At 44.0% G+C, this 26053-nt stretch overlaps 2 protein-coding genes across 4 annotated transcripts; one reads left to right on the top strand and one right to left on the bottom strand.

Annotated features, from left to right (window-relative positions):
* The first annotated feature begins 450 nt into the window (after positions 1 to 450).
* Positions 451 to 18035, top strand: LOC123999352 (uncharacterized protein KIAA2026-like). Of its 2 annotated transcripts, none has more exons than XM_046305015.1 (8): positions 451 to 2494; positions 4070 to 4270; positions 4501 to 6044; positions 8725 to 8795; positions 8894 to 8983; positions 12753 to 12868; positions 12977 to 13140; positions 13498 to 18035. In XM_046305015.1, exons 1-8 carry the CDS (start codon positions 1779 to 1781, stop codon positions 17061 to 17063), a joined length of 6468 nt encoding a protein of 2155 aa, XP_046160971.1. In that variant the 5' UTR covers positions 451 to 1778; the 3' UTR covers positions 17064 to 18035. The 2 variants fall into 2 exon arrangements, with proteins under 2 accessions (XP_046160971.1, XP_046160972.1); XM_046305016.1 differs by having other exon boundaries at positions 2381 to 2494; positions 3999 to 4270.
* A 214-nt stretch (positions 18036 to 18249) lies between these two features.
* On the bottom strand, positions 18250 to 21737 carry LOC124000664 (melanoma antigen recognized by T-cells 1-like). 2 transcript variants are annotated; one of them, XM_046307212.1, is made up of 5 exons: positions 21504 to 21737; positions 20851 to 20966; positions 20556 to 20652; positions 19997 to 20098; positions 18250 to 18958 (listed from the first exon to the last, which is right to left on the bottom strand). In XM_046307212.1, exons 2-5 carry the CDS (start codon positions 20913 to 20915, stop codon positions 18890 to 18892), a joined length of 333 nt encoding a protein of 110 aa, XP_046163168.1. In that variant the 5' UTR covers positions 20916 to 20966; positions 21504 to 21737; the 3' UTR covers positions 18250 to 18889. The 2 variants fall into 2 exon arrangements, with proteins under 2 accessions (XP_046163168.1, XP_046163169.1); XM_046307213.1 differs by having other exon boundaries at positions 20851 to 20941.
* Between the last annotated feature and the right edge of the window lie 4316 nt (positions 21738 to 26053).

The following is a 26053-nucleotide window of genomic DNA, read 5'->3' as shown; positions in this document are numbered from 1 at the left end:
TGACCTTTATTTAACTAGGCAAGTCAGTTAAGAACAAATTCGTATTTTCAATGACCGGCCTAAGAACAGTGTGTTAACTGCCTTGTTCAGGGGGCAGAACTTGACTGACTCATCTAACTCTAAATGACTTGTCAACTTGCCATCAGTCTCACATTAATTGCCGGTGGTAAAATTGACATCTGACATGCTTTTCACCTGTACCTGCTTAAAAAGGCAGGTAATAACTTGAAGAGGACAGGTTAGAATTACAAAGTGTGCTTGCCAAGGCTCATCATCTCTCCTTGTAATTTTAGGGTATACAAATGTGCCTAAAATTCATCAACATTTTGTCTGAACAATTTGTTAACATTGGGTAAAGTAATTATATTGCAAGAGGGAAATAAGTCCTCTATCAGTATTATGAAACACCAATCAAAAAAATCTGTGCCACGCGACTACGTCACGGTGTACACTTGCACGAACCCAGGACGATGCAAAGAAACGTCGTTCGGGGAATATTTAGTTAGCTAGCTAGCATCTCTGGTGGAACGGACTCGATACCTGGCTAACTTTGTAGACTGTTGAGTTGAGTTAGAAAGTCCTCTATCTAGATGTATGCTAGTTAATTTAATTTGAGAAAATATTGAAGTTAGATAACTTACATGAATTGTTATCTAACCGGCTAACTAGCTTCCCAGCAAGCTTGCTGAATTGATGGGTCTTCTCATTTAAGCTATCTTTCTAGCTAAACTGGTTTCGTTGGCTCATCTTAGCAAGGATTCATCGCTGTGTTGCCTAAAATGTTCCCTGAAAACATTGCATCGGACACTGCGGACGCAGGCCTCTGACAGGAAACAATGAGTTCAATGATAGGCTGTGAAGGAGACACAGCCACACTGTCTGTACAACACCGTTGGCTAGCTAACTAGCAGTTTGTACCGCTTGTATCGGACGCGACCTTAAAGCGCTGATGTGAGGTATGAGTAATGGCTTTGTAAATTGACCTAGCTATATTTGTCGAATCTAGACTACCAGTCCCATCAGATAATTTATCAAAGAAAAGTTATACTAGGTAATAGCTATATGGCAAATGTTTAACTTCACTTTGTCAACTAATGTTTATTAGTTTGGTGGATTAGCTAAATAAGCCCAACCTAATACTTTTATGAACAAATAAATGTTCGCTGTCAAACGAACGTTCATAACGTATCTCACCATGCCGTCTAGTTAACTAAATCATAAGTAGCTAGCTAGGACTAGCTACTGTTTGGCTAGCTAGGTAGCTGGCTAGCTACTGTTTGGCTAGCTAGGTAGCTGGCTAGCTAGGACTAGCTACTGTTTGGCTAGCTAGGTAGCTGGCTAGGACTAACTACTGTTTGGCTAGCTGGCTGGCTAGGACTAACTACTGTTTGGCTAGCTAGCTAGGACTAACTACTGTTTGGCTAGCTAGGTAGCTGGCTGGCTAGGACTAACTACTGTTTGGCTAGCTAGGTAGCTGGCTGGCTAGGACTAACTACTGTTTGGCTAGCTAGGTAGCTGGCTAGCTAGGTAGAACTGTAACGTCAACTCATTCTTGCACGTGCCGGTGAATGTTTTGAAGAGTCAAAACGAGGAAGGACTCTGAACGTAATTGACAGGACTGCCAATTGTGCAGTTAATTTGTCTATATTTTTTTTAAAGATGGCAACAAAGCTTACCAATGTTAGGTTGCGGTTAGCTAACAAGGTTAGCCAATAAAAGTCTGTTTTTTTTAGTAGTTAATTAGCTACCTCCTATTGAAATATAGGGCAGCCAGCAACATGAAAGTGCAAACTGAAACCTTTAACCCACCCAAGGTGCCACAAAACGACACTGGGGAGCAGCAAGACTTGTCTGACAAAAAGGACAGCCACAATAGTAATTTATTTTTTCTCAACCGAGACTGTCAGAATGAACTGGGTTCAGGATCTCAGAACCAGAATGTTCACATTGTAGCATCATTAGACTCCAAATGGCACAGCACTGAACGCAGCAGCCTAGTCACCAAAGAAGGACTCAGCAATGGAACCTCCCTGGAGAATGTTTATGTTCTTTCCCACAGTAGTTCTACTAGTAATCCTGCGCTAAGACATAATGGGGTGCCTGAAATCTCAAACGAACTGTCATTGTCAGAGGTCTGCATACCTACCACAGTTACAGTTGAAGAAGACCTTAGCTATGAGTTACAGCAGGCCTATAGGATATTTAATGGCTTTCTTCTGGAAAAGCACAAAGGCATTATGAGTCCCTTCTTGCACCCCATTGGCCTTGAAAAACACACTGACTGGGTCAGGGGTCACCTCAAGAAGTCCATGTGTTTCAGAAGGATGGAGGAGAAGTTTGTTAGCCGGGAGTATGAAACAATCACAGAGTTTGTAGCAGACTTCAGGCTAATGCTAGAGAACTGCTATAGGCACCATGGGGTCGACCACTGGATTTCTAAACAGGCACAGAAATTGGAAATAATGCTTGAGCAGAAGTTGACACTGCTGTCAAGGTAAGTCTTACATACCTACAGTGCATTCAGAAACTATTCAGACACCTTAACTTTTTCTACATTTTGTTATGTTAGTCTTATTCTAAAATTGATTAAATTGTCCCGGTTTTTAGATTTTTTTGCAAATATACAATCTAAAAAATAAAACGAATTGAAATATCACGTTTACATAAATATTCAGACCCTTTACTCAGTACGTTGTTGAAGCACCTTTGGCAGCGATTACAGCCTTGAGTCTTCTTGGGTATGACGCTACTAGCTTGGCACACCTGTGTTTGTAGAGTTCCTCCCATTCTTCTCTGCAGATCCTCTCAAACTCTGTCTGGTTGTATGGGGAGCATCGCTGCACAGCTATTTGCAGGTCTCTCCAGAGATGTATGTTCGGGTTCAAGTCCGGGCTCTGGCTGGGTCACTCAAGGACATTCAGAGACTTGTCCCGTAACCACTCCTGTGTTGTCCTGGCTGTGTGCTTAGGGATGTTCTCCTGTTGGAAGGTGAACGTTTTCCCTTGCCTGAAATCCTGAGCGTTCTGGAGCAGGTTTTCATCAAGGATCCTGACTAGTCTCCATGCTGCTGAAAAACATCCCCACAGTCTGATGCTGCCACCACCATGTTTCACCTTAGATGGTGCCAAGTTTCCTACAGGTGTGATGCTTGGCATTCAGGCCAATTAATTCAATCTTGGTTTCATCAGACCAAATAATATTTTTTCTCTTGGTTCGAGAGTCCTTTAGGTGCCTTACGGAGGAGAGGTTTCGGTCTGGCCACTACTGTAAAGGCCTGATTGGCTTAGTGCTGCAAATATGGTTGTCCCATCTCCACAGAGGAACTCAGGAGCTCTGTCAGAGTGACTATGGGGTTCTTGGTCACCTGACTAACGAGGCCCTTCTCCCCCGATTGCTCAGTTTGGCCGGGCGGCCAGCTCTAGGAATAATCTTGACGATTCCAAGCTTCTTTCATTTTCGAATGATGGAGGCCACTGTGTTCATCGGGACCTTTAATGCTGCTGAAATGTTTTGGTACCCTTCCCCAGATCTGTGCCTCGACAAAATCCTGGCTCGGAGCTCTATGGACAATTCCTTCGACCTCATGGCTTGGTTTTTGCTCAGACGTGCACTGTCAACTGTGGGACCTTATATAGACCGGTGTGTGCCTTTCCAAATCATGTCCAATCAATTGAATTTACCACAGGTGGACTCCAATCAAGTTGTAGAAACATCTTAAGGATGATCAATGGAAACAGGATGCACCTAAGCTTGATTTCGAGTCTCATAGCAAAGAGTCTGAATACAAAATGTGGGAAATAGTCAATGGATCTGAATACTTTCCGAATGCATGGTGTATATATATTCAAGTATTCATGACACAGCCTACATATTGTACATACATTCATCCACATTTAAAATGCACACATTCAATGGTATGGATTCTTTCTTCAGTTGCTGTTGTAGTAGTAACTAAAAGTAAAACATTTTCAAACATCAGTAGTGTCTGTTTCATCCAGGACCCTTGATGAAATGACTGGGACCCTAACTAGCCCTATGATGCTGTGTCTGTATCCACCTACCCAACCAGGACGCTGCGAGAGAAGACCACTCTGGCAGTGACCTCCAAGGGTCGTTTGGGGACCGAGGATGAGAGGGGGCCTGTAGGCACCTCTACCAGACGGAGGACAGTGCCTCGCAGCCTGGCTACGATCACAGTGGGGGGAAATGAGTCCATCATGGTCCAGGCACTCAGGCTGGAGGAGCAGCAGAGAGTCAAGGAAGAGAAGAGGTAAGATATGATTGGAATGTTCCAGTGCCTGAGGGTTTTCTATGTTCACACTCCCTCCATGGTCAGAATAAAACTTGAAAATTCCATAGACTGCTTAATCCTGACAACTGTGACAATATAATTACATTAAACATTTAAAATACTTTTTCATTCTGTGTATGACTATGGCTGTGATTGTTTGTTTAGTAGTACATCTGGTTCATAAACTCATCCTTCATTTCTAATTGTAGGCAGCGGGAGCTAGATAAGAAGGAGGTGGAGGAGACCTCAGCCAAGGAGGTGGAGGAGTGGGAGCGCAGTCTTCTCTCCCAGGCCACCCAGACCCCCTTGAAGACCATGTGGGAACTCCCTGCCATCGGCCACTTCCTCTGCCTGGCCCAGGCAGCTCTCAACCTCCCAGAGATAGTGTTCTTCGAGCTGGAGCGGTGCCTCCTCATGCCTCGCTGCAGCATCTTCCTCTCCAAGATCATGAGTTCACTTCTTTGCCCGCCCCAGAGGAGCGGGACGCTCCACCGTCGCCCAGCCCTCACCTACTGCCGCTGGGAGTCCGAGCTCCGCCAGAGGGTGCAAGGCTGGTACTATGCCATGGGTACGGCGGAGGACCAGGGGTGGATGGCTGAGCAGCTGGGCCTATCCCATCAGTTCTTCAGGACAGTCGGGGTGGTTAGCCCCCTGGAGGAGAACCCCTTCCATCTCTTACCCTTCATTCAGCGTGTGTGGCTGCTCAAAGGCCTGTGTGACAACGTATACGAGACCCAGAAGGACGTACAGGACGCCGTGCTGGGCCAACCCATCCATGAGTGCCGAGAGTCCATCCTGGGCTACGACGGGAACGAGAACGCCTACATACACTTTCCGCATTTCTGCGGGGCGGACCTACGCATCTACTGCCAGAGTGTCAGCATGCCCTCTGACTTCCCCTTACCAGCTGTCTGGGTGAAAAGGGTGGAGCCTGACGAGGATCCTCTATCAGAGGACTCTGAGCACCTGGTTTCAATGGAGGAGGAGTCAGAGGAGAAACTTAGTTCTGACAGACAGAGTGGTGGGAGGGTTAAAGGGGACATGTGCAGGGGTGGAACTGGGCAATTTCACACACGGGGAGTGGAGGATGAGGAGGACTGTAAGCCTACTAATCAGAACAGACTCATTGGCTCAACTGGGCCGTCTTCAACTATCAAGGACTTTGTGGGCAGAGGGAGTGTGAAGGAAGAGCCACAGGAATTGGAATATAGGCCTAATAGACGAATGGTGAAGCAGGAAGAGGGATCGGACGTATCATCAGGGTCATGTGAGCCGCGTCTCAGTGTGGGGGAACACTGCTATACAGGGAAGTCCCCTGCTCGCCCTGCTAGGGCAACATATACCAGCAGGCCTGGTGTTACTATACCCATGAAACTGACTAATGTCTGTGTTAAAGTGGACAGGAATGAACTCTCTGAGGGACAAAGATGTTGTCCAAAATGTTTTTCTGAAATGGGGACAAAGTCACAGGACAATCATCGCTGCCATTGTGCCACAGACAATAAATCAACAACGTCACCCTCTGGTGCTGGCCACCCGCGCAAGGTGAACGTGACAGAGAATAGGATGGACAGGATTCGGGCTAAGAAAACGAAAAGGAAGAAAGCGAGGGAATTGGGGGAACTACGTGCAGCAGGTGGGCAGCGCAGATCAGACAGGAGCCCACTCTGTAAGGCCAAGACAGCTAAATCCACTGTCAGGAGAGCTGCAACCACCGTCAAGAGAAAGGACAAGAGGAAAAAAAGAAAAATGGGTAAGGAAAAGGAATACCTGTCTTGTAAATCAATATTTGACGTTTTGTTAGGCTAAATTAGGCCTATGTAAAATCACAGCTGAGAGACTTGGCACTTGTTCAATGATGATGTATGGCTGTCCCCAACCCAAAAAATAAATCTTGGTCGACCAAGAGTCATCTGTTCATTCGAGCAATCGATTTTTAAATGTATATTCTTTCCATTTGGACACATCCTATGTGTGTTAATCAAATCAACTATATACACTGAGCTTGTCTGATGCTTTATGCACACTGTTTGATTAAATAATTAAGACGCATAAATGACTAGAGGGAGTCCGACCAGCAATTGATTTGATTGTGCCTGGCCAGGCTCAGACTTGCTGCACTGTGGTAAAAAACATGACCGCGAGTGACTGTGTGACGAGCAACCGTTTCTCTCTCCTCCCTGCTGCAGCGACCACCACAGAACATCAACAGTGTTTATCATGCTGTCTGTGTTGCTGAAGCTGTAACATAATTACAGACATTTCTGACTTAGAAGTTTTGTTACAGAAATCCCTCATTTGTTTAGGAAAAACATTCCCTCAACCCCTTTGCTCTCTCTATGTGACACGTATGCATCTCATGCACATGACTGACAGGGCCTGACCTATAGCACATCATAACCACATCAATAAATTGGTTATAACAAACTCTGAACACCGTAACAGCAAAGTGGATGCAGAGGACGTGACAAACTGGAGATGGGGGAATGTGTACTGGTTTCTCAGGAAGTAAAGGGGAAGTCAGATGTGTGGAATAAATGTGACTAGTTGTTAAATACTGGAGATGAAGAAAAAGAAGGTAAGGAACAAGCTTTGTCTGCGTATTATGTTTCCAAACAGATGCTGTTAGATTACAATAAACCTTTTCTGACTGTTTGGAACCGTTTAAACAACACTAAATAAATTATAAGCATACCAGAGTCTGTTGTAATGTTTTTTTGTCAAGCCTTTATTACATAAAAGACTAAACACAGTCTCATTCACTCGTGAATGCAATTTCCCGAAATGGAATGGTTTATTTATTATTTAAGCTAATTATTCCAGACTCGCTTTATTTTATTTTAAAACTAAAATGCTTGATTACATTTCAAATCATGAATGACTCGTATGCTGTGTGATGACCTGAACAAATGAATTAATGATCGATTGATACCGTAGCCTACAGTTTATAAGCACGTTTTAGTGATGGACTTTTCCATCCCCAAGGCCTCCACAATGGATTAGTCCACTCAGACAGGCGTGAATCAGACAGCTGTCTTGTACACCATTTTTATAAATCAAATCAAATTTGATTTGTCACGTGCGGATTAGTGAAATGCGTACTTACACGCCCTTAACCAACAATGCAGTTAAGGAAATACCTAAAAAAAGTAAGAGATAAAAATAACAAATATTTAAATAGCAGCAGTAAATAACAATATCAGGGCTATATACAGGGGTACCGGTATTGTACATGTAGGTAGAGTTATTAAAGTGGCTATGCATAGATAATAACAGAGTAGCAGCAGTGTAGAAGAGGAAGGGGGGATGCAAATAGTCTGGGTAGCCATTTGATTAGATGTTCAGGAGTCTTATGGCTTGGGGGAAGAAACTGTTTGGAAACCTCTTGGACCAAGACTTGGCGCTCCTGTACCGCTTGCCATGCGGTAGCAAGGAGAACAGTCTATTAGGGTGGCTGGAGTCTGACAATTTTTAGGGCCTTCCTCTGACACCGCCTGGTATAGAGGTCCGGGATGGCAGGAGGCTTGGCACCAGTGATTTACTGGGCCGTACTGCTCGGTCCTCCTTTTCCTGTTGTCCACAATCATCTCCTTTGTCTTGATCACGTTGAGGGAAAGGTGTCCAAATTTCAGATTTTTGCTATGTCTTTGTGAGATGCGGTGTGGGTGAACAGATGATATCTGCATGTGTATTTCCCACCGTAAAGCATGGAGGAGGAGGTGTTAGGGTGTGGGGGTTCTTTGCTGTTAACACTGTTTGTAATTTATTTAGAATTCAAAGGCACACTTAACCAGCATGGCTTCCACAACATTCTGCAGCAATACACCATCCCATCTGGTTTGGGCTTAGTGGGACTATCATTTGTTTTTCAACGTGACAATGACCCAACACACCTCCAGGCTGTGTAAGGGCTATTTGACCAAGAAGGAGAGAGATGGAATGCTGCATCAGATGACCTGGCCTCCACAATCACCTGACCTCAACCCAATTGAGATGGTTTGGGATGACTTGGACCGCAGAGTGAAGGAAAAGCAGCTAAAAATTGCTCCGCATATGTGGGAACTCCTTCAGGACTGTTGGGAAAGTATTCCAGGTCAAGCTGGTATTTGAGGAATCTCGAATATAAAATATTTGTTAAAAGTTTTTTATTTTTTGGTTACTACATGTGTTATTTCATAGTTTTGATGTCTTCGCTATTATTCTACAATGTAGAAAATAGTACAAATAAAGGCTCTTGAATGAGTAGGTATCAACTTTTGACTGGTACTATATGTAATGTATGTTGCAACTGCTCGACTAAATAAATCTCGGTCGACCAAACAATCAACCAGTCGACTAAACTGGGTCAGCCCTAACGAGATGTAATCTTGTTTATAATGCTTTGCCCCGCTTGTCTGAATTACTCAATAGAATAATCTTCTTCCCCTTCGCAGGAAGAAAGCTTAAGTCCAGGAAGCTGGCTTCAAAAAAGAAACCTCAACTCCCAGTTCAACCTGCGTTCAGGGTAAACCCCACAGTTTGTTTGTTTTTGATGCAAAATATGGAATATGAATTGATATGCAATTTGAATCCATGAGTGCTGATTTGTCCCTCGCTCTTCAGTTGGTGTGCACCAGTCTAGAGGAGCTGAGGGAACTCATCAGTAGGACGGAGGATGAACTGGATGAACTGGAGAGCTCCAAAAAGAGATCTGTTAGTAAAGTAATAAAATACATTTTATTTAGGAATTTTGATTGTGCTGTATCAAAAATACATTATAAACAGATAACTATTATATACAGTATGGAAGGATTACATCAATAGTTTTTTTAATGAATGCAGCAACACGTGTGTGTGTGTCTATATATATATATATGTATACAGTTGAAGTCAGAAGTTCAATACACCTTAGCCAAATACATTTGAACTCGGTTTTTCACAATACCTGACATTTTAACTCTAGTAAAAATTCCCTGTCTTAGGTCAGTTAGGATCACCACTTTATTGTAAGAATGTGAAATGTCAGAATAATAGTAGAGTGATTTATTTAAGCTTGTATTTATTTCTTCACATTCCCAGTGGGTCAGACGTTTACATATACTCAATTAGTATTTGCTAGCATTGCCTTTAAATTGTTTAACTTGGGTCAAACATTTCGGGTAGCCTTCCACAATCTTCCCACTATAAGTTGGGTGAATTTTGGTCCATTTCTCTTGACAGAGCTGGTGTAACTGAGTCAGGTTTGTAGGCCTCCTTGCTCGCGCACACTTTTTTTTTAGTTCTGTCCACAAATTTTCTACAGGATTGAGATCAGGGCTTTGTGGTGGCCACTCCAATACCTTGACTTTGTTGTCCTTAAGCCATTTTGCCACAACTTTGGAAGTATGATGTCTTAAGATGTTGCTTCAATATATCCACATAATTTTCCTACCTCATGACGCCATCTATTTTGTGAAGTGTACCAGTTCCTCCTGCAGCAAAGCACTCCCACAATATGAGGCTGCCACCCCCATGCTTTGCGATTGGGATGGTGTTCTTCTGCTTGCAAGCCTCCCCCCTTTTTCCTCCAAACATAACGATGGTCATTTTTGTTCTATTTTTGTTTCATGAGACCAGAGGACATTTCTCCAGAAAGTACAATCTTTGTCCCCATGAGCAGTTGCAAACCTTAGTCTGGCTTTTTTAATGGCGGTTTTGGAGCAGTGGCCTTTTCCTTGCTTATCGGCGTTTTAGGTTATGTCGATATAAGACTAGTTTTACTGTGGATATAGATACTTTTGTACCCGTTTCCTCCAGAATCTTCACAAGGTCCTTTGCTGTTGTTCTGGGATAGATTTGCACTTTTCGCACCAAAGTACGTTCATTGATAAGAGACAGTACGTGTCTCCTTCCCGAGCGGTATGATGGCTGCGTGGTCCCATGGTGTTTATACTTGCATACTATTGTTTGTACAGATGAACGTTGTACCTTCAGGCGTTTGGAAATTGCTCCCAAGGATGAACCAGACTTGTGAAGAACTACAATTATTTTCTGAGGTCTTGGCTGATTTCTTTTGATTTTCCCATGGGGTCAAGCAAAGAGGCATTGATTTTGAAGGTAGGCCTTGAAATACATCCACAGGTACACCTCCAATTGACTCAAATGATGTCAATTAGCCTATCAGAAGCTTCTAAAGCCATGACATCCTTTTCTGGAATTTTCCAAGCTGTGTAAAGGCACAGTCAACTTCGTATATGTAAACTTCTGACCCACTGGAATTGAGATACAGTGAATTATAAGTGAAATAATCTGTCTGTAAACAATTGTTGGAACAATGACTTGTCAAAGTAGATGTTGAGAAGAAATTTGTGGAGTGGTTGAAAAACTAGTTATAATGACTCCAACCTAAGTGTATGTAAACTTCAAAAGTTTGGGGTCACTTCGAAATGTCCTTGTTTTGAAATAAAAGCACACTTTTTTTGTCCATTAAAAAAACTTCAGAAATAATGGGAAACAGACGCCTCACAAGTCCTCAACCTGCAGCTTCATTAAATAGTACCCGTAAAACACCAGTCTCAAAGTCAACAGTGAAGAGGAGACTCCGGGATGCAAAGAAAAAGCCATATCTCAGACTGGCCAATAAAATATTAAGATGGGCAAAAGAACACAGCCACTGGACAGAGGAACTCTGCCTAGAAGGCCAGCATCCCGGAGTCACCTCTTCACAGTTGACGTTGATACTGGTGTTTTGCGGGTACTAATTTAATGAATTTGCCAGCTGAAGACTTGTGAGGCATCTGTTTCTAAAACTAGACACTTGTACTTGTTCTCTTGCTCACTTGTGCACCGGGGCCTCCCACTTCTATTCTGGTTAGAGTCTGTTTGCTCTGTTCTGTGAAGGGAGCAGTAAACAGCGTTGTACAAGACCTTCAGTTTCTTGGCAATTTCTCACATGGACTAGCCTTCATATCCCAGAACAGGAATAGACTGACGAGTTTCAGAATTAAGTTCTTTGTTTGTTGCCATTTTGAGCCTGTAATCGAACCCACAAATGCTGATGCTCCGGATACTCAAGTAGTCTAAAGAAGGACAGTTTTATTGCTGCTTTAATCAGAACAACAGTTTTCTGCTGTGCTAACATAATTGCAAAAGGGTTTTTAATGATCAATTAGCCTTTTAAAATGCTAAACTTGTATTAGCTAACACAATGTGACATTGGAACACAGGAGTGATGTTTGCTGATAAGGGCCTCTTTATTCCATAAAAAATATGCTGTTTATAACATAATCAAGGTCTACACTATATTTCTGATCTATGTTATTTTAATGGTCAAAAAAACAAAGCCATTTCTAAGTGATTCCAAACTTTTGAACGGTGGTGTGTATATTTATGGATTGTCTACTATGAGAGGGAGAATACAAAATACAGTGGTGTGTGTGTATATATAAACTCAGCAAAAAGAAGAAACGTCCCTTTTTCAGGGCCCTGTCTTTCAAAGATAATACGTAAAAATCAAAATAACTTCACAGATCTTCGTTGTAAAGGGTGTAAACACTGTTTCCCATGTCGTTAAGACACTAACAGCTTACAGACGGTAGGCAATTAAGGTCGCAGTTATGAAAACTTAGGACACTAAAAATGCCTTTCTACTGACTCTGAACAACACCAAAAGAAAGTTACCCAGGGTCCCTGCTCATCTGTGTGAAGGCTTGCTGCAAGGAGGCATGAGGACTGCAGATGTGACCAGGGCAATACATTGAAATGTCCGTACTGTGAGACGCCTAAGACAGAGCTACAGGAAGACGGGATGGACAGCTGATCGTCCTCGCAGTGGCAGACCACGTGTAACAGCACCTGCACAGAATCGGTACATCTGAACATCACACCTGTGGGACAGGTGGAGTGTCCGTCATGGTCTGGGGCGGTGTCACAGCATCATCGGATTGAGCTTGTTATCATTGCAGGCAATCTCAACGCTGTGCGTTACAGTGAAGAAATCCTCCTCCCTCATGTGGTACCCTTCCTGCAGGCTCATCCTGACATGACCCTTCAGCGTGACAATGCCACCAGCCATACTGCTCGTTCTGTGTGTGATTTCCTGCAAGACAGGAATGTCAGTGTTCTGCCATGTCCATGAGGAGGAAATGCACTGTAGTACTTAATGCAGCTGGTGGCCACACCAGATACTGACTTTTGATTTTGACCCCCCCCCCTTTGTTCAGGGACACATTATTCCATTTATGTTAGTCACATGTCTGTGGAACTTGTTCAGTTTATGTCTCAGTTGTTGAATCTTATGTTCATACAAATATTTACACATGTTAAGTTTGCTGAAAATAAATGCAGTTGACAGTGAGAGGACGTTTCTTTTTTTTTTTGCTGAGTTTATATATATATGGATTGTCTAATATGAGAGGGAGAATAGAGAATACAGCGGTATGTGCACTCAACCATTGGGCTTTTAAAAATTCTTGATGTTGTGTGTTTTTGTTTGTTTTTACAGGGAAGGTGGTGCTTCAGGAAAGAAGCCGTGAAAGATCTGCACATCACTCTCATAAGGCTGCTCAACGAGCTCTCCCCATGGGAACCCAAACTGGTCAAGGCTTTCCATAGGAACAGGTATCGCCTGAAGGCGGTTATAATATCAGAAAACTATGTTTACAAAACATGTCTAGCATAACACATCATTGTTATTATTTTTTATTTTGACGTAATCTTTCCCCACAGGCTACGTTTGAAAAAGGATTTTGACGACTTCAAAAAGCACCCTGACTATGACAACTTTGTCAGAGAGGATGTGGATAGAAGCACCTCGTTCACTGAAAACACCAGACTGACTGAAGAGGAGGAACAGCAGGATCAGACTGTTCAGAGGATCCTGTGGGCGGAAGGTAACTTGTGTTTTATTTGTGGGTGAAGTGCAGTAAGACATTAAGGAAAAGCATATAACGTGTAGGCTATTTATTATAAATTGCATTGAAATCACAAAACGATTTGTATCAGGGTAGCCTAGTGGTTAGAGCGTTGGACGAGTAACTGGAAGGTTGCAAGTTCAAACCCCCGAGCTGACAAGGTACAAATCTGTTGTTCTGCCCCTGAACAGGCAGTTAACCCACTGTTCCTAGGCTGTCATTGAAAATAAGAATTTGTTCTTCACTGACTTGCCTAGTTAAATAAAGGTTAAATAAAATCAGTAAAATCATTGTCAGTGCAAGTTGAAATACATTGAATGTGTCTCTTTTTTTCAGAGGACTCAGGGCAGTTTGGAACAGAGGCATCGAGAGGCAGCTTCACTGTGGTAACCAGACAAGAGATGTTGACCTTGAACGAGCACAGGCCTTCCACTCGGGGCTTGAAACGTCTACAGAGTGAATTAGATGAGAACTCAAGCCTCATGAAGAGAGGCAGGATCAACAGTGACGAACTGACGACTTCCCCTGAAGCTGAAGTGGAAAACAGATCCAGGGAAGTGAATTCAGCAGGACAGCAGGTTGGAGAAACAAGCCCAGTGGTTATAACTACTCCGGTGGCTGGTGTCCAAAGGACTCACAAACCCATTCAGCTAAATACCCTGCTGGCCAAGAGTGTTGGTGATAAAGTTACTTTAGTTCATCACCAGCCAGGTGTTATCAGCCATGTTGGTCAGGCTCATAGCTTAGCCTGTGCTTCTTCCCTGCAAGCTACCAAACTTAAATATTCTTTACCACAAAGCTCTCAACAGTTACCGCAACCAACAACACCCACACCTAAACACACACAGATGTCCCATATCACACCCATACCAAAGACCCCCGTACAGGTTGTCTACAAGATGCCCGAGGGCATGGGTCTGGTCAGGAAAGCTGGAAGCCCTATAAAAATCGTAGTGCAGCCAATTCTGGACCAGAAAACGGGGGATAAGCCAATGCAGCAAGTGGTCATTCTTCCTTCAAACTTGCTCATTCAAAAGTCAGAGGGTCAGAGTCACACCCAGCAACCAAGGACAATCCAGGTCCCAGCCTCCAAAGCGCCCACTCCACTGTCACAAAGCTCTGGATTCACCATGCCGCAAAGTCATGACAACCGGATCCCCATACAACAAGTGGCACCGCTAAAGGGAGGTACATCCTCTCCTACCATCTCCCCTAGGTTGCAGACAACCTCTCTTACAACATGCTACAAGGTTGTCCAACTCCCTAGTCCAAAAGTGAGTAGCACTACCCAAAATGTTATACCAAATAGATCACCATCCAACCCCACTAGTACAGCTTTTACTGATCCCAGTAAACCTCTGGACCCTAAACAAGAGCTGAAGACTGTGTGTATAAGGGACTCGCAGTCCATCCTAGTCACCACTAGGGGGGGCAACACTGGAGTAGTCAAGGTGCAGACGTCCGATCAGAGTACATCTGGTTTGTTACCTGCCAGTCCCATCATCATCTCTCCACAGTTCAAAGCCTTCCTCGTGTCCAAGACCTCTCCACCTGCTGCCCCCACGGTCCCAGTGGTCAAAAGTGCGACTGTAGCCCGGGCACAATTAGGACCGTCACCATTACGGCCTTCAACTGTCACGAGTTCAACAACTGCACGCCAATCTTCGATCACTGCTGGCATTCAGGCCACAGGTCAGAGAGCGGGCTCTGCTGTTACTGTTGCTGTAAACCAGGGCTGCAACGTCTCTTCTACAGTTGCTGTGAACTCACAGCTACCTAAAAGCATCATCACTGTACCTGGTAACCCAGCAGGCGCCACCCAGACGTCTCTTGTCCAGGTTGTCACTAAACCTGTTTTGAAAAGGGTATGTCCAGATGAGAGGTCCCCATTCACTAAGTTCATCCTGGTCTCTCCCTCGTCCAACATCACATCTATGGCTGCAACCAAAGTCCCTTCCACTACAGCTCCCTCCGCTCTTCCAGGGCAAAGGTTGATGTTCATCAGCCAATCACCAGCCCAGGCATCCCACGCAACATGTAGCATTTCAAGACAGGTTTCAGTGTCTGGGGCACAATCCCTGACCACGTCAATACCCAATGAAGCAATGAAGATCGGACTCAACTTTGGTCAAGCTATCAGCAGTGCAAACTTCGGAGCCTTGAATAAGGTCCAGCGCATCAATCTGCTTCCAGGATCTCCGATAAGGCTACCACAACAGGCAAGTGCACTTGCACAATCTACTTTAAAAAGTACATCTGTGTCTGGCACACAGGCAGCACTTCTTACAACCACGTCGTCTCACCTTATCACTAGCACTGCACATTTGCCCTCTTCCACACGCCTGACTGGATCTCAACTACAAGACATCCCTTCGTCCTCTGTGATCCCCAATCTAAGCAAGGTAACTGGGCAACCACGGTCTTCGATAATCAGAGGTTTAATCACCAGCAAACCACAACTACCAGTGCCGGTCACTACACCGCTAGGCCTTGTCAAAACATCCCCTCTCATACCATCGGCCCAGGTTTCTCAGTCTCACCACCCTCACTGTGTAAGCGGGGTCACCACACCTCCTCAAATAAGTACTCCACAGTCTCCAATTGCCACTAGATCCACTCATCAGTCCACTCCAGTGCGGCCGGCTGGTAATACCAATCCTGTCACCAGCACCACCACTACAACTGTGCAACAGAAGATTGTCATTAACACCCCTGCACCGCTTGCAGGCGGCACACAGATTCTGCTCAACAACACCCGTTTTGTTGTTCCCCCTCAAGGCCTTGGGCCTGGCCAGCATGTCCTCATAATATCCAGCCCTGCAGTGCCTGTGGCAGCTCCTAGTCCCAGGGGAGCGAGCCCAACGACCGGTGTCCCACGAGGGCCAACGTTACCTGGGTTACCCACGCCTGCACAAGTCCACAGAATGGCCACACAACTAAGGACGCACCAGCCTCAACAAGCAGCACTTAGATCACTAACCCTGGCAGCGCCGTCCGCTGAGAAAGTTGGACCCTCTTTCCCAGTTTCTTTCACTGTCCCTCGCCAGACGATGGAGATTCGAGCTCCACTATCGGTCACCAGCACCACTACCAACTGTTCTCCACCAGTTTTACACCGGCTCCCTGCTCTGGCCACCATACTCACTGGCCTAGCTAATGTGGTGGCAGCTCCATCTTTAACTCAACCGGAAGGGATGGGCAGCTTGTCACTCTCCTCCGTGCCAACAAGTCCCAGCCCAGCTCAAACAGCAGAAGTTCTACAGAGCCCAACAAAGCAGCTCCCTTTGAACACAGGACTTGGCATCAACTATTCACCACACACAACACAGCATATAACGTCATTCGTGCAACCTATGGGAGCGGTCTCCACGCGGACGCAGGTCCTACCTACGGTAACTGTTCCGCCGGTAGGGAGCACCTTCTCCAGGATGCAGTCTCTACCTGTGGTGACTGTACCGCCCCTTGGGGGTGCCTTCGGTAGCAAAACATCTCCTGTGGCAACTGTGCCCCCATCCAACAGCACTGTAATCATGACACCTGCTCAACCTGTCAGGACGGTGATGTCGGCAGAAACTATCCGCATGCCCATTGTTTTATCCAATCCTTGGCAGCAGCAGATACTGGGCCTAGGCAAGCGCCCTTTGCAAGCTTCACAGGTGCCTGCATCAGCAGTGCAAATAACCAGCCCCACCACCAAGCTACTAGTGAGTCCTGATGGGGCTGTTTTAAACACGGTTAGAGGCCCTACTGCCAACACAGGCATGCCAGAGATGGCTAACAAGCCTTTGGCTACGTTGATTGTAACTCCGAAATCCACTGGGAGAGTGCTGCCCCTGCCTCCTGTAAATAGTGACAATCCCTGGATGCCTACCCAGGCTGACAGAAGTGGCCCTATCAACTGAAGGACCGAAAGCCAGTAGCATTGTCTGAGATGAAGAAGACACAGCAAACTTTGTGTTCTGGACCGCATCTAGAATATCTAGAACATTCTAGAATATTTTTGGTAGAAGGTGGGAGTCGGTTGAGAAACTGCCTGGTTGAGCTGTATTTTTACTTTGCATATCTAAGTGTGTTTAAAGATGCACTATGCAGAAATGGCTCCGTCTTTTGCTGGTTGCTAAAATTCTAATAGTTCCCCTAGTTTGAGTTTGTGGCAAAACAAGCGAGTATAGTGTAGAGAATCATTGTACCATCTAAATTGCTGTGAAATATCTTTTCCATAACTAAAAATATTGTATTTTCAGCTGTTTGACGCAAAAACAAAACTTAGGAACGGGAAGCATAGAAAGAGCGCACATGGAACAGATCTACCGCTTCTTAGACTTGCTTTCAATAAGAATGGCAGATCTATGACGCATTTCTATGTGAATTTGGTCAAGTTACCCCAAAAGTGACATATTGCAACTTTAAGCGACGCTCGATAAACCTCTATAGCTGACTCAAACAGTTTGCTCAAGAAATGTAGGTGGCAATGTATTTGTAATGGGTTTTCTATTTCTTAAAGCAAACAGCATTTTAGTGTTTCCTTCTCACAAAGTTTGAAGATCAATTTGGACATTTTTTTTATTTAAAAACAAAACGTCTTTCTTGGCCAATAATAAATATGTTGTAAATTGCTTGGTTTGAAGGGTAGACAAATGGATTTGAATGTGATTGTAATATGTTTCAGTGACATTAATTCTTATTTTGAACAACACTTGTTTTTATTCTGTCTACCACACTCGTAGGTCTTTCCCTCTGACCTGTTGTATACGTTCTTCTGATGTGTTGCCAACTCAAGAGGCATGTTGGTGTCTACATTTTATATTGGTGTCTACATTGGTTCAGTCTTATTTCCATCAACTATTTGGAAAATAAACTGGTATTTCACATGATTGAAATGCAACTTCTAAATGATTTATTGAAATGTTGAAGCCCATATATATATAGAGAGAGAGAGAGAGAGAGAGAGAGAGAGAGAGAGAGAGAGAGAGAGAGAGAGAGAGAGAGAGAGAGAGAGAGAGAGAGAGAGAGAGAGAGAGAGAGAGAGAGAGAGAGAGAGAGAGAGAGAGAGAGAGAGAGAGAGAGAGAGAGAGAGAGAGAGAGAGAGAGAGAGAGAGAGAGAATTTTTTTCCCTACCATATAGATTTTTCTGCTTGGAAATAACTGGTGTAACTGTCCTACAGAGAGGGTTTTGTGGTGTTAATCTGAATTATACCCTTGGTAAACTTTATATTTTTATTGAAATGTGTGTGCAGGATTTTAAAGGGGATAACCATTCCATCCTTTTGAAATCCCTTCATAAGTACATGTTGAAATAACAACGATCAAGCCCAAGTTATTGTCTTTAAATTACTATGGATTCTCAATTGCAGACATACTTTTTTTTTTTACGTTGGTTATCTTAAATGAACAAGCAATTTCCCAAGTACGACTTTGTTGTAATCGATTAATATACTGTTATTCAAGTATTGATAGAAGGGTCTTGTTTGCTGAGCAACCTTCAGAAATATAACCTTGAGGAACACATAACACACAAAACAAGTTTTGGAGAAACACATAAAAAAATTCATACAAGATAGTAAAAAAAAAACATGTGTAAAATATGGTAAATTGTGTAATTGTAAATATAGACTGCTAATAATATTTTCATCAAAAGCTTTTTCTTCATTGATATAGAGTTTAAATAAGACAACACATTAAGTTCATAGTTTTCATCTTTTTGGTTATCCACAGAGGACTGTTGTTATTAGGGGGAGTAGGGAGGAGGTAGGGGTCCTGATGATATCGTCTCATATGCAGGAGGGGCATTGGGAACCTGAAACACATCAAGTCAAACACACACCATTTAGAAAACAAGCAAGATAAGCCACTCTTTGATGATTGAAATACTATTTCCATTTTCACACTATTGCGCCGGGACTAACCAAACTGAGCTCGCTTACGTTATGACATTTAGTTTTACAGGTACAGTGCACAGTAGTCAACATTACTTTTAGCCAGTTGGCTAGTTTTCAACTGCAGTCTCTGAATATTTTATTTTCACATCGTCCTTTTTGGAATTCAGCAACTATGATGGATGCATCGGACAGCTCAGTCCAGCTTGGTGCGTCTCAGTCGTGGAAAAAGCCCTCAAGTAAAAATGTTTTCTTCTGAACAAAGAAAGGTTAACCTTTTCCACTGGAATATCACACACACCACCCCTCCCCCACCACTCTGAACCAAACCTCCTCTTCCTAACACCCCTATGAATTCCGGATCATAATCCCCTGCTGACTGGTCCGGTGACATAATCTCAGACTGAACCGCCACCAGTCATATTGCATCAGGTAGCTCACATGACCTTTAGCTTTGTTGCCCTTTCCTTCTCAGAAGAGTAATGAAGAGTTAAACAATAGGTCCTTCCTTCATGGTTGTGTTGTTGTCTGTATAGTCAAAGGAATGCAGTATCCTATGACAAGAGAACGATTATGGCCTGGGGTTGGTCACACCATTGCTTTCCAGTGTATAACTGCCCATGTCTGCATCATGGGATCGGTTCCACCACTACTTTGGCATAAGCAAATTCTCTCCTCACTTCTCTTTAAGTTTGTATAGAGATTTAAACCTCACAAAAACACCTTCATTCAATAAAACGTATCAAATACTCTGAAAAAAGAGAGCTCTGGGCCCATATTCATAAAGCGCCTTAGATGAGTGCTGATCTAGGATCAGGGCCCCTCTGTCCATGTAATCTTATTCAGTATGATCTACTAGGAAAAAACTGATCCTAGAGCCGCAGTCCTACTCTGAGATGCTTTATTAATGCGGGCCCTGACCACCGTTACTTCCCCCCCCAGTACATCCAGTGTTTTACCAAAGGTCGGAGGTCACTGAGGCCCATCTTGTTTTCTGCTGTGGCTCCTCCCTCATTGAACTGTCCTCCACTGAATCTTGGCAGGGACCCTGATCTTGGGCTCTGTGGGGAGAAAAACACGAGAGGAAAAGAAAACAACAGGGGAACAGGAAGTATAAGCCCTGTCGAAAACCTATGAGCAAATTACATGAAAACAGTGTCTTTTTGGTTGAAAAGACATTCAAAATACGTATTTTTACTTATGTTCACTGGGAAAGCAACCCATGCATACACTTTTCTTCTTCTGAGTTGTCAGATCTAAAGGAACCAGTGTCGTGGGAGCTCCCCTAAACCCATTGCCAAGTTGATGTACATCAATGCAGCTATCCCTCTTTGTATCCTCCTTTATCTTAACTGAGGAGAATCATAGACATAGAATCTTCGGGTAATAACTATCCAGGTGAAAGCCTAAGCCTATTCTCTTCAGATCACCACAGATTAAGGAAAGTAGAGAGGAAGCCATTTATTAAGACTATTGAAATATGCACCCTTGGCCATGCAAGTGCTGGACTAATCTTACCCGAATCATTTTGTACCCACATCTCCTCCTAAAATACCAGCATCCGAGGATGAGAAGGGCTGCAAGTATGAAGACCAACAGAGCTATGCCTGCTGCCCTGTGGCACACAAAGAGAATAAAACACTAAATTAATAATACTTTCTTCACCAAATGATCAATTAAGATTGAGATGCAGCATAACAAAAAACAAAAGCTTGAAATTTTTTAAATAAAGTTCAGAATTTCTATCAGGCCTGCCCTTAAATAGAGTGAATAGTCATATTGTCATCGTAATAAATTTAAAAAATCCACTAACTCTTCGGTCCTGACATGGGGTCCTCCTCTGCTTGCAAAATAAACATTGAAGTCACCGCGAGGCATCTCTTTGAACCATCCAGTGACTACACCTGAGGAATACCGTTGGGCTATAAACTACAGGATATGGTTATTACATGTTAATAGCTATATCAATGACATAATGTGAACCATTGGTCAACTTTGAGACTGGTAGATTCAGCATTTTGTCCCTGAAATGTGCACATGTATTTCACACTCCATTTCATAGCAATTTTTAACACATCAGATGAGATAAGTTACGTGATTTTTGTAGGCCTATGCATATACTGTACAATCTGAAACAAACAAAAATAGTGTCATAGAGAAACATTGTACTTTCCACTCAGACCACTTCCAACAAGAGGGCAGGAAAATCAAAGGACAGGTTGTTATAGTGTTATTTTTTTGTAGCAATGCAATTAATACAACTATATTGATTTGAATTGTGATAAATATTTTAGTCCATCAAGCATAATATATGCTATAGGCTCTGTAAATCCAGAGACAATTGATCATTTAGAAAATGTCATAATTTTTTTTTAAATGATATAGTTGAATAGAATAACTGAAGGACCTGTGCATCAAGGCTGTCAGTGTTTGGTCTGCATTTAAAAAAAATAAACATCGTCTTACCTAAAGTGGATAGTTATGTAGATTGTGAAAGGGTCCGATCCTTCTAAATTGCTTTGCAACACTGTTTCCCAAAGTTCTCAGTGTCACTTTTTAAAAACTTAAATCTCTGACTTGAGAAAGGGTTAGAACTGTGAGGGGAGGAAAATAATTCTTATGACCGTCACGAGTTCAACCGCTCATGCTTAAAGCCATTGAACTGGACTAATTAGCGTGAAACCTCTGCAGAACACAATTCTAACTACTAACCCTCCCAGCCCTAGAGCCAGAACACATCTAACTATTATGGACTCGTGAAGCTTTGTCTGCTAATTCTTTCTGTCTGACTGGGACTCAGGAGACCTCATTATCCATATTAATAACGGAACCTTGATAAACACCTATTCAAGTAGGCTAATATAAAGGATGCTAATATTTCATATAATTCGTTTAGAGTACATTCACTTCAGTTCATAATAATAACTATGTAATAGGCTAACGTTCATTACACACAACTGATAGCCTATCTTGAACATTAGCCTGTACACTCACCAGGTCCTGGTCAGCCCAATGATAATATTGTATTTCTGGAAATGAATGTTATGTTTTATTGGTCAATATCATAATCATTTCATAGTACGAAATATTATTTGGATTATTATCAAAATATGCTTTATAAATAAAAGAGAGCACAAAAAGAGATCCATATTTAACACAAAGTAGGTTTTCTTCTCCATGTGTTGTTGTCTCCTCATTGCTTTGTCATTCTTTTTATTTATTTTAATTTCACCTTTATTTAACCAGGTAAGCTAGTTGAGAACACCTTTATTTAACCAGGTAGGCTAGTTGAGAACAAGTTCTCATTTGCAACTGCGACCTGGCCAAGATAAAGCGTAGTAATTCGACACATACAACAACACAAGAGTTACACATGGAATAAACAAAACATACAGTCAATAATACAGTAGAACAAAAGAAAACAAAAAGTCTATATACAGTGAGTGCAAATGAGGTAAGTTAAGGAAATAAATAGACCATGGTGGCGAAGTAATTACAATATAGCAATTAAACACTTGAATGGTAGATCGGCAGAAGATGAATGTGCAGGTAGAGATACTGGGGTGCAAAGGAGCAAAATAAATAAATACCAGTATGGTGGTTGAGGTAGGTAGATAGATGGGCTGTTTACAGATGCAATGATCTGTAAACTGCTCTGACAGCTTGTGCTTAAAGCTAGTGAGGGAGATGTGAGTCTCCAGCTTCAGAGATTTTTGCAATTCATTCCAGTCATGGGCAGCAGAGAACTGGAAGGAAAGACGACCAAAGGAGGAATTGGCTTTGGGGATGACCAGTGAGATATACCTGCTGGTGCGTGTGCTACGAGTGGGTGCTGCGATGGTGACCAGTGAGCTGAGATAAGGCGGGGCTTTACCTAGCAAAGACTTGTAGATAACCTGTAGCCAGTGGGTTTGGCAATGAGTGTGAAGCGAGGGCCAACCAACGAGAGCGTACAGGTCGCAATGGTGGGTAGTGTATGGGGCTTTGGTGACAAAACGGATGGCACTGTGATAGACTGCATCCAGTTTCTTGAGTAGAGTGTTGGAGGCTATTTTATAGATGACATCACCGAAGTCGAGGATCGGTAGGATGGTCAGTTTTACGAGGGTATGTTTGGCAGCATGAGTGAAGGATGCTTTGTTGTGATATAGGAAGCCGATTCTAGATTTAATTTTAGATTGGAGATGCTTAATGTGAGTCTGGAAGGAGAGTTTACAGTCTAACCAGACACCCAGGTATTTGTAGTTGTCCACGTGTTCTAAGTCAGAGCCGTCCAGAGTAGTGATGCTGGACGGGCAAGCAGGTGCGGGCAGCGATTGATTGAAAATCATGCATTTAGTTTTACTTGCGTTTAAGAGCAATTGGAGGCCACGGAAGGAGAGTTGTATGGCATTGCAGTTCGTCTGGAGGTTAGTTAACACAGTGTCCAAGGAGGGGCCAGAAGTATACAGAATGGTGTCGTCTGCGTAGAGGTGGATCAGAGAATCACCAGCAGCAACAGCAACATCATTGATGTATACAGAAAAGAGAGTCGGTCCGAGAATTGAACCCTGTGGCACACCCATAGAGACTGTTAGAGGTCCAGACAACACGCCCTCCGATTTGACACACTGAACTCTATCAGAGAAGTAGTTGGTATACCAGGCGAGGCAATCATTTGAGAAACCAAGGCTGTCGAGTCGGCCAATAAGAATGTCGTGATTGACAGAGTCAAAAGCCCTGGCCAGGTCGATGAATACGGCTGCACAGTAATGTCTCTTATCGATGGCGGTTATGATGTCATTTAGAACCTTGAGCGTGGCTGAGGTGCACCCATGACCAGCTCTGAAACCAGATTGCATAGCGGAGAAGGTATGGTGGGATTCGAAATGGTCAGTAATCTGTTTGTTAACTTGGCTTTCGAAGACCTTAGAAAGACAGGGTAGGATAGATATAGGTCTGTAGCAGTTTGGGTCTAGAGTGTCACCCCCTTTGAAGAGGGGGATGACCGTGGCAGCTTTCCAATCTCTGGGAATCTCAGACCACACGAAAGAGGGGTTGAACAGGCTAGTAATAGGGGTTGCAACAATTTCGGCAGATAATTTTAGAACGAGAGGGTCCAGATTGTCTAGCCTGGCTGATTTGCAGGGGTCCAGATTTTGCCGCTCTTTCAGAACATCGGCTATCTGGATTTGGGTAAAGGAGAAATGGTGGGGGCTTTGGCGGGTTGCTGTGGAGGGTGCCGGGCAGTTGACCGGGGTGGTGTCATGTTTGTCATTTATTATCATGTCTTGTCCCTGTGCTCCCCATTCTATTCGTTTCCCTCTGCTGGTCTTATTAGGTTCTTTCCCTCTTTCTATCCCTCTCTCTCCCCCTCCCTCTCTCACTCTCTCGCTCTCTCTTCTCTCTATCGTTCCGTTCCTGCTCCCAGCTGTTCCTATTCCCCTAATCATCATTTAGTCTTCCCACACCTGTTCCCGATCCTTTCCCCTGATTAGAGTCCCTATTTCTTCCTTTGTGTTCCGTTCCTGTCCTGTCGGTTCCTTGTTTAGAATTCACCGTGCTGTGATTGTGTATCGCCCTGTCCTGTCGTGTTTTTGCCTTCATCAGATGCTGCGTGTGAGCAGGTGTCTCTGTCAGCTACGGCCTGCGCCTACCCGAAGCGACCTGCAGTCTGTGGCCGCTTCTCCTGTTATTCCCCTCTACAGACTAGAGGATTTCTGTTATTCCCTGTTTGGACATTTCCTGTTAAGGATTCAGGATTTGTCGTTTTCTGTTTGGACTTGAATAAACTCTGTTTCTGTTAAGTCGCTTTTGGGTCCTCTTTCACCAGCATGACAGAAGGAACCGACCAAGGAATGGACCCAGCGACTTCAGACGCTCGTTACACTGCCGTCAAGATCCAAGGAGCCATGCTCGGCAGACACGAGCAGGAATTGTCTGCTGCTCGCCATGCCGTGGAGAACCTGGCCGCTCAGGTTTCCGACCTCTCTGGACAGTTCCAGAGTCTACGTCTCGTGCCACCTGTTACTTCCTGGTCTGCCGAGCCTCCAGAACCTAGGGTTAATAACCCACCTTGCTACTCCGGGCAGCCCACTGAGTGCCGCTCCTTTCTCACACAGTGTGAGATTGTGTTCTCTCTTCAACCCAACACATACTCTAGAGAGAGAGCTCGGGTTGCTTACGTCATTTCACTCCTTACTGGCCGGGCTCGAGAATGGGGCACAGCTATCTGGGAGGCAAGGGCTGATTGCTCTAACAAGTTCCAGAACTTTAAAGAGGAGATGATTCGGGTTTTTGACCGTTCAGTTTTTGGTAGGGAGGCTTCTAGGGCCCTGGCTTCCTTATGCCAAGGTGAACGGTCCATAACGGATTATTCTATTGAGTTTCGCACTCTTGCTGCCTCTAGTGAGTGGAACGAGCCGGCGCTGCTCGCTCGTTTTCTGGAGGGACTCCACGCAGTGGTTAAGGATGAGATTCTCTCCCGGGAGGTTCCTTCAGATGTGGACTCTTTGATTGCTCTCGCCATCCGCATAGAACGACGGGTAGATCTTCGTCACCGGGCTCGTGGAAGAGAGCTCGCATCAACGGTGTTTCCCTGCTCCGCATCGCAACCATCTCCCTCCTCTGGCTTTGAGACTGAGCCCATGCAGCTGGGAGGGATTCGCATCTCGACTAAGGAGAGGGAACGGAGGATCACCAACCGCCTGTGCCTCTATTGCGGAGTTGCTGGACATTTTGTTAATTCATGTCCAGTAAGAGGCCAGAGCCCATCAGTAAGCGGAGGGCTACTGGTGAGCGCTACTACTCAGGTCTCTTCATCTAGATCTTGTACTACTATGTCGGTCCATCTACGCTGGACCGGTTCGGGTGCTACATGCAGTGCCTTGATTGACTCTGGGGCTGAGGGTTGTTTCATGGACGAAGCATGGGTTCGGAAACATAACATTCCTTTCAGACCGTTAGACAAGCCTACGCCCATGTTTGCCTTAGATGGTAGTCATCTTCCCAGTATCAAATTTGAGACACTACCTTTA

Source organism: Oncorhynchus gorbuscha, linkage group LG16, assembly GCF_021184085.1.
Source record: "Oncorhynchus gorbuscha isolate QuinsamMale2020 ecotype Even-year linkage group LG16, OgorEven_v1.0, whole genome shotgun sequence".
Classification (NCBI taxonomy): domain Eukaryota; kingdom Metazoa; phylum Chordata; class Actinopteri; order Salmoniformes; family Salmonidae; genus Oncorhynchus; species Oncorhynchus gorbuscha.
The sequence above is the reverse complement of the archived record's forward strand: the minus strand, read 5'-3'. Positions and strand labels throughout refer to the sequence as shown.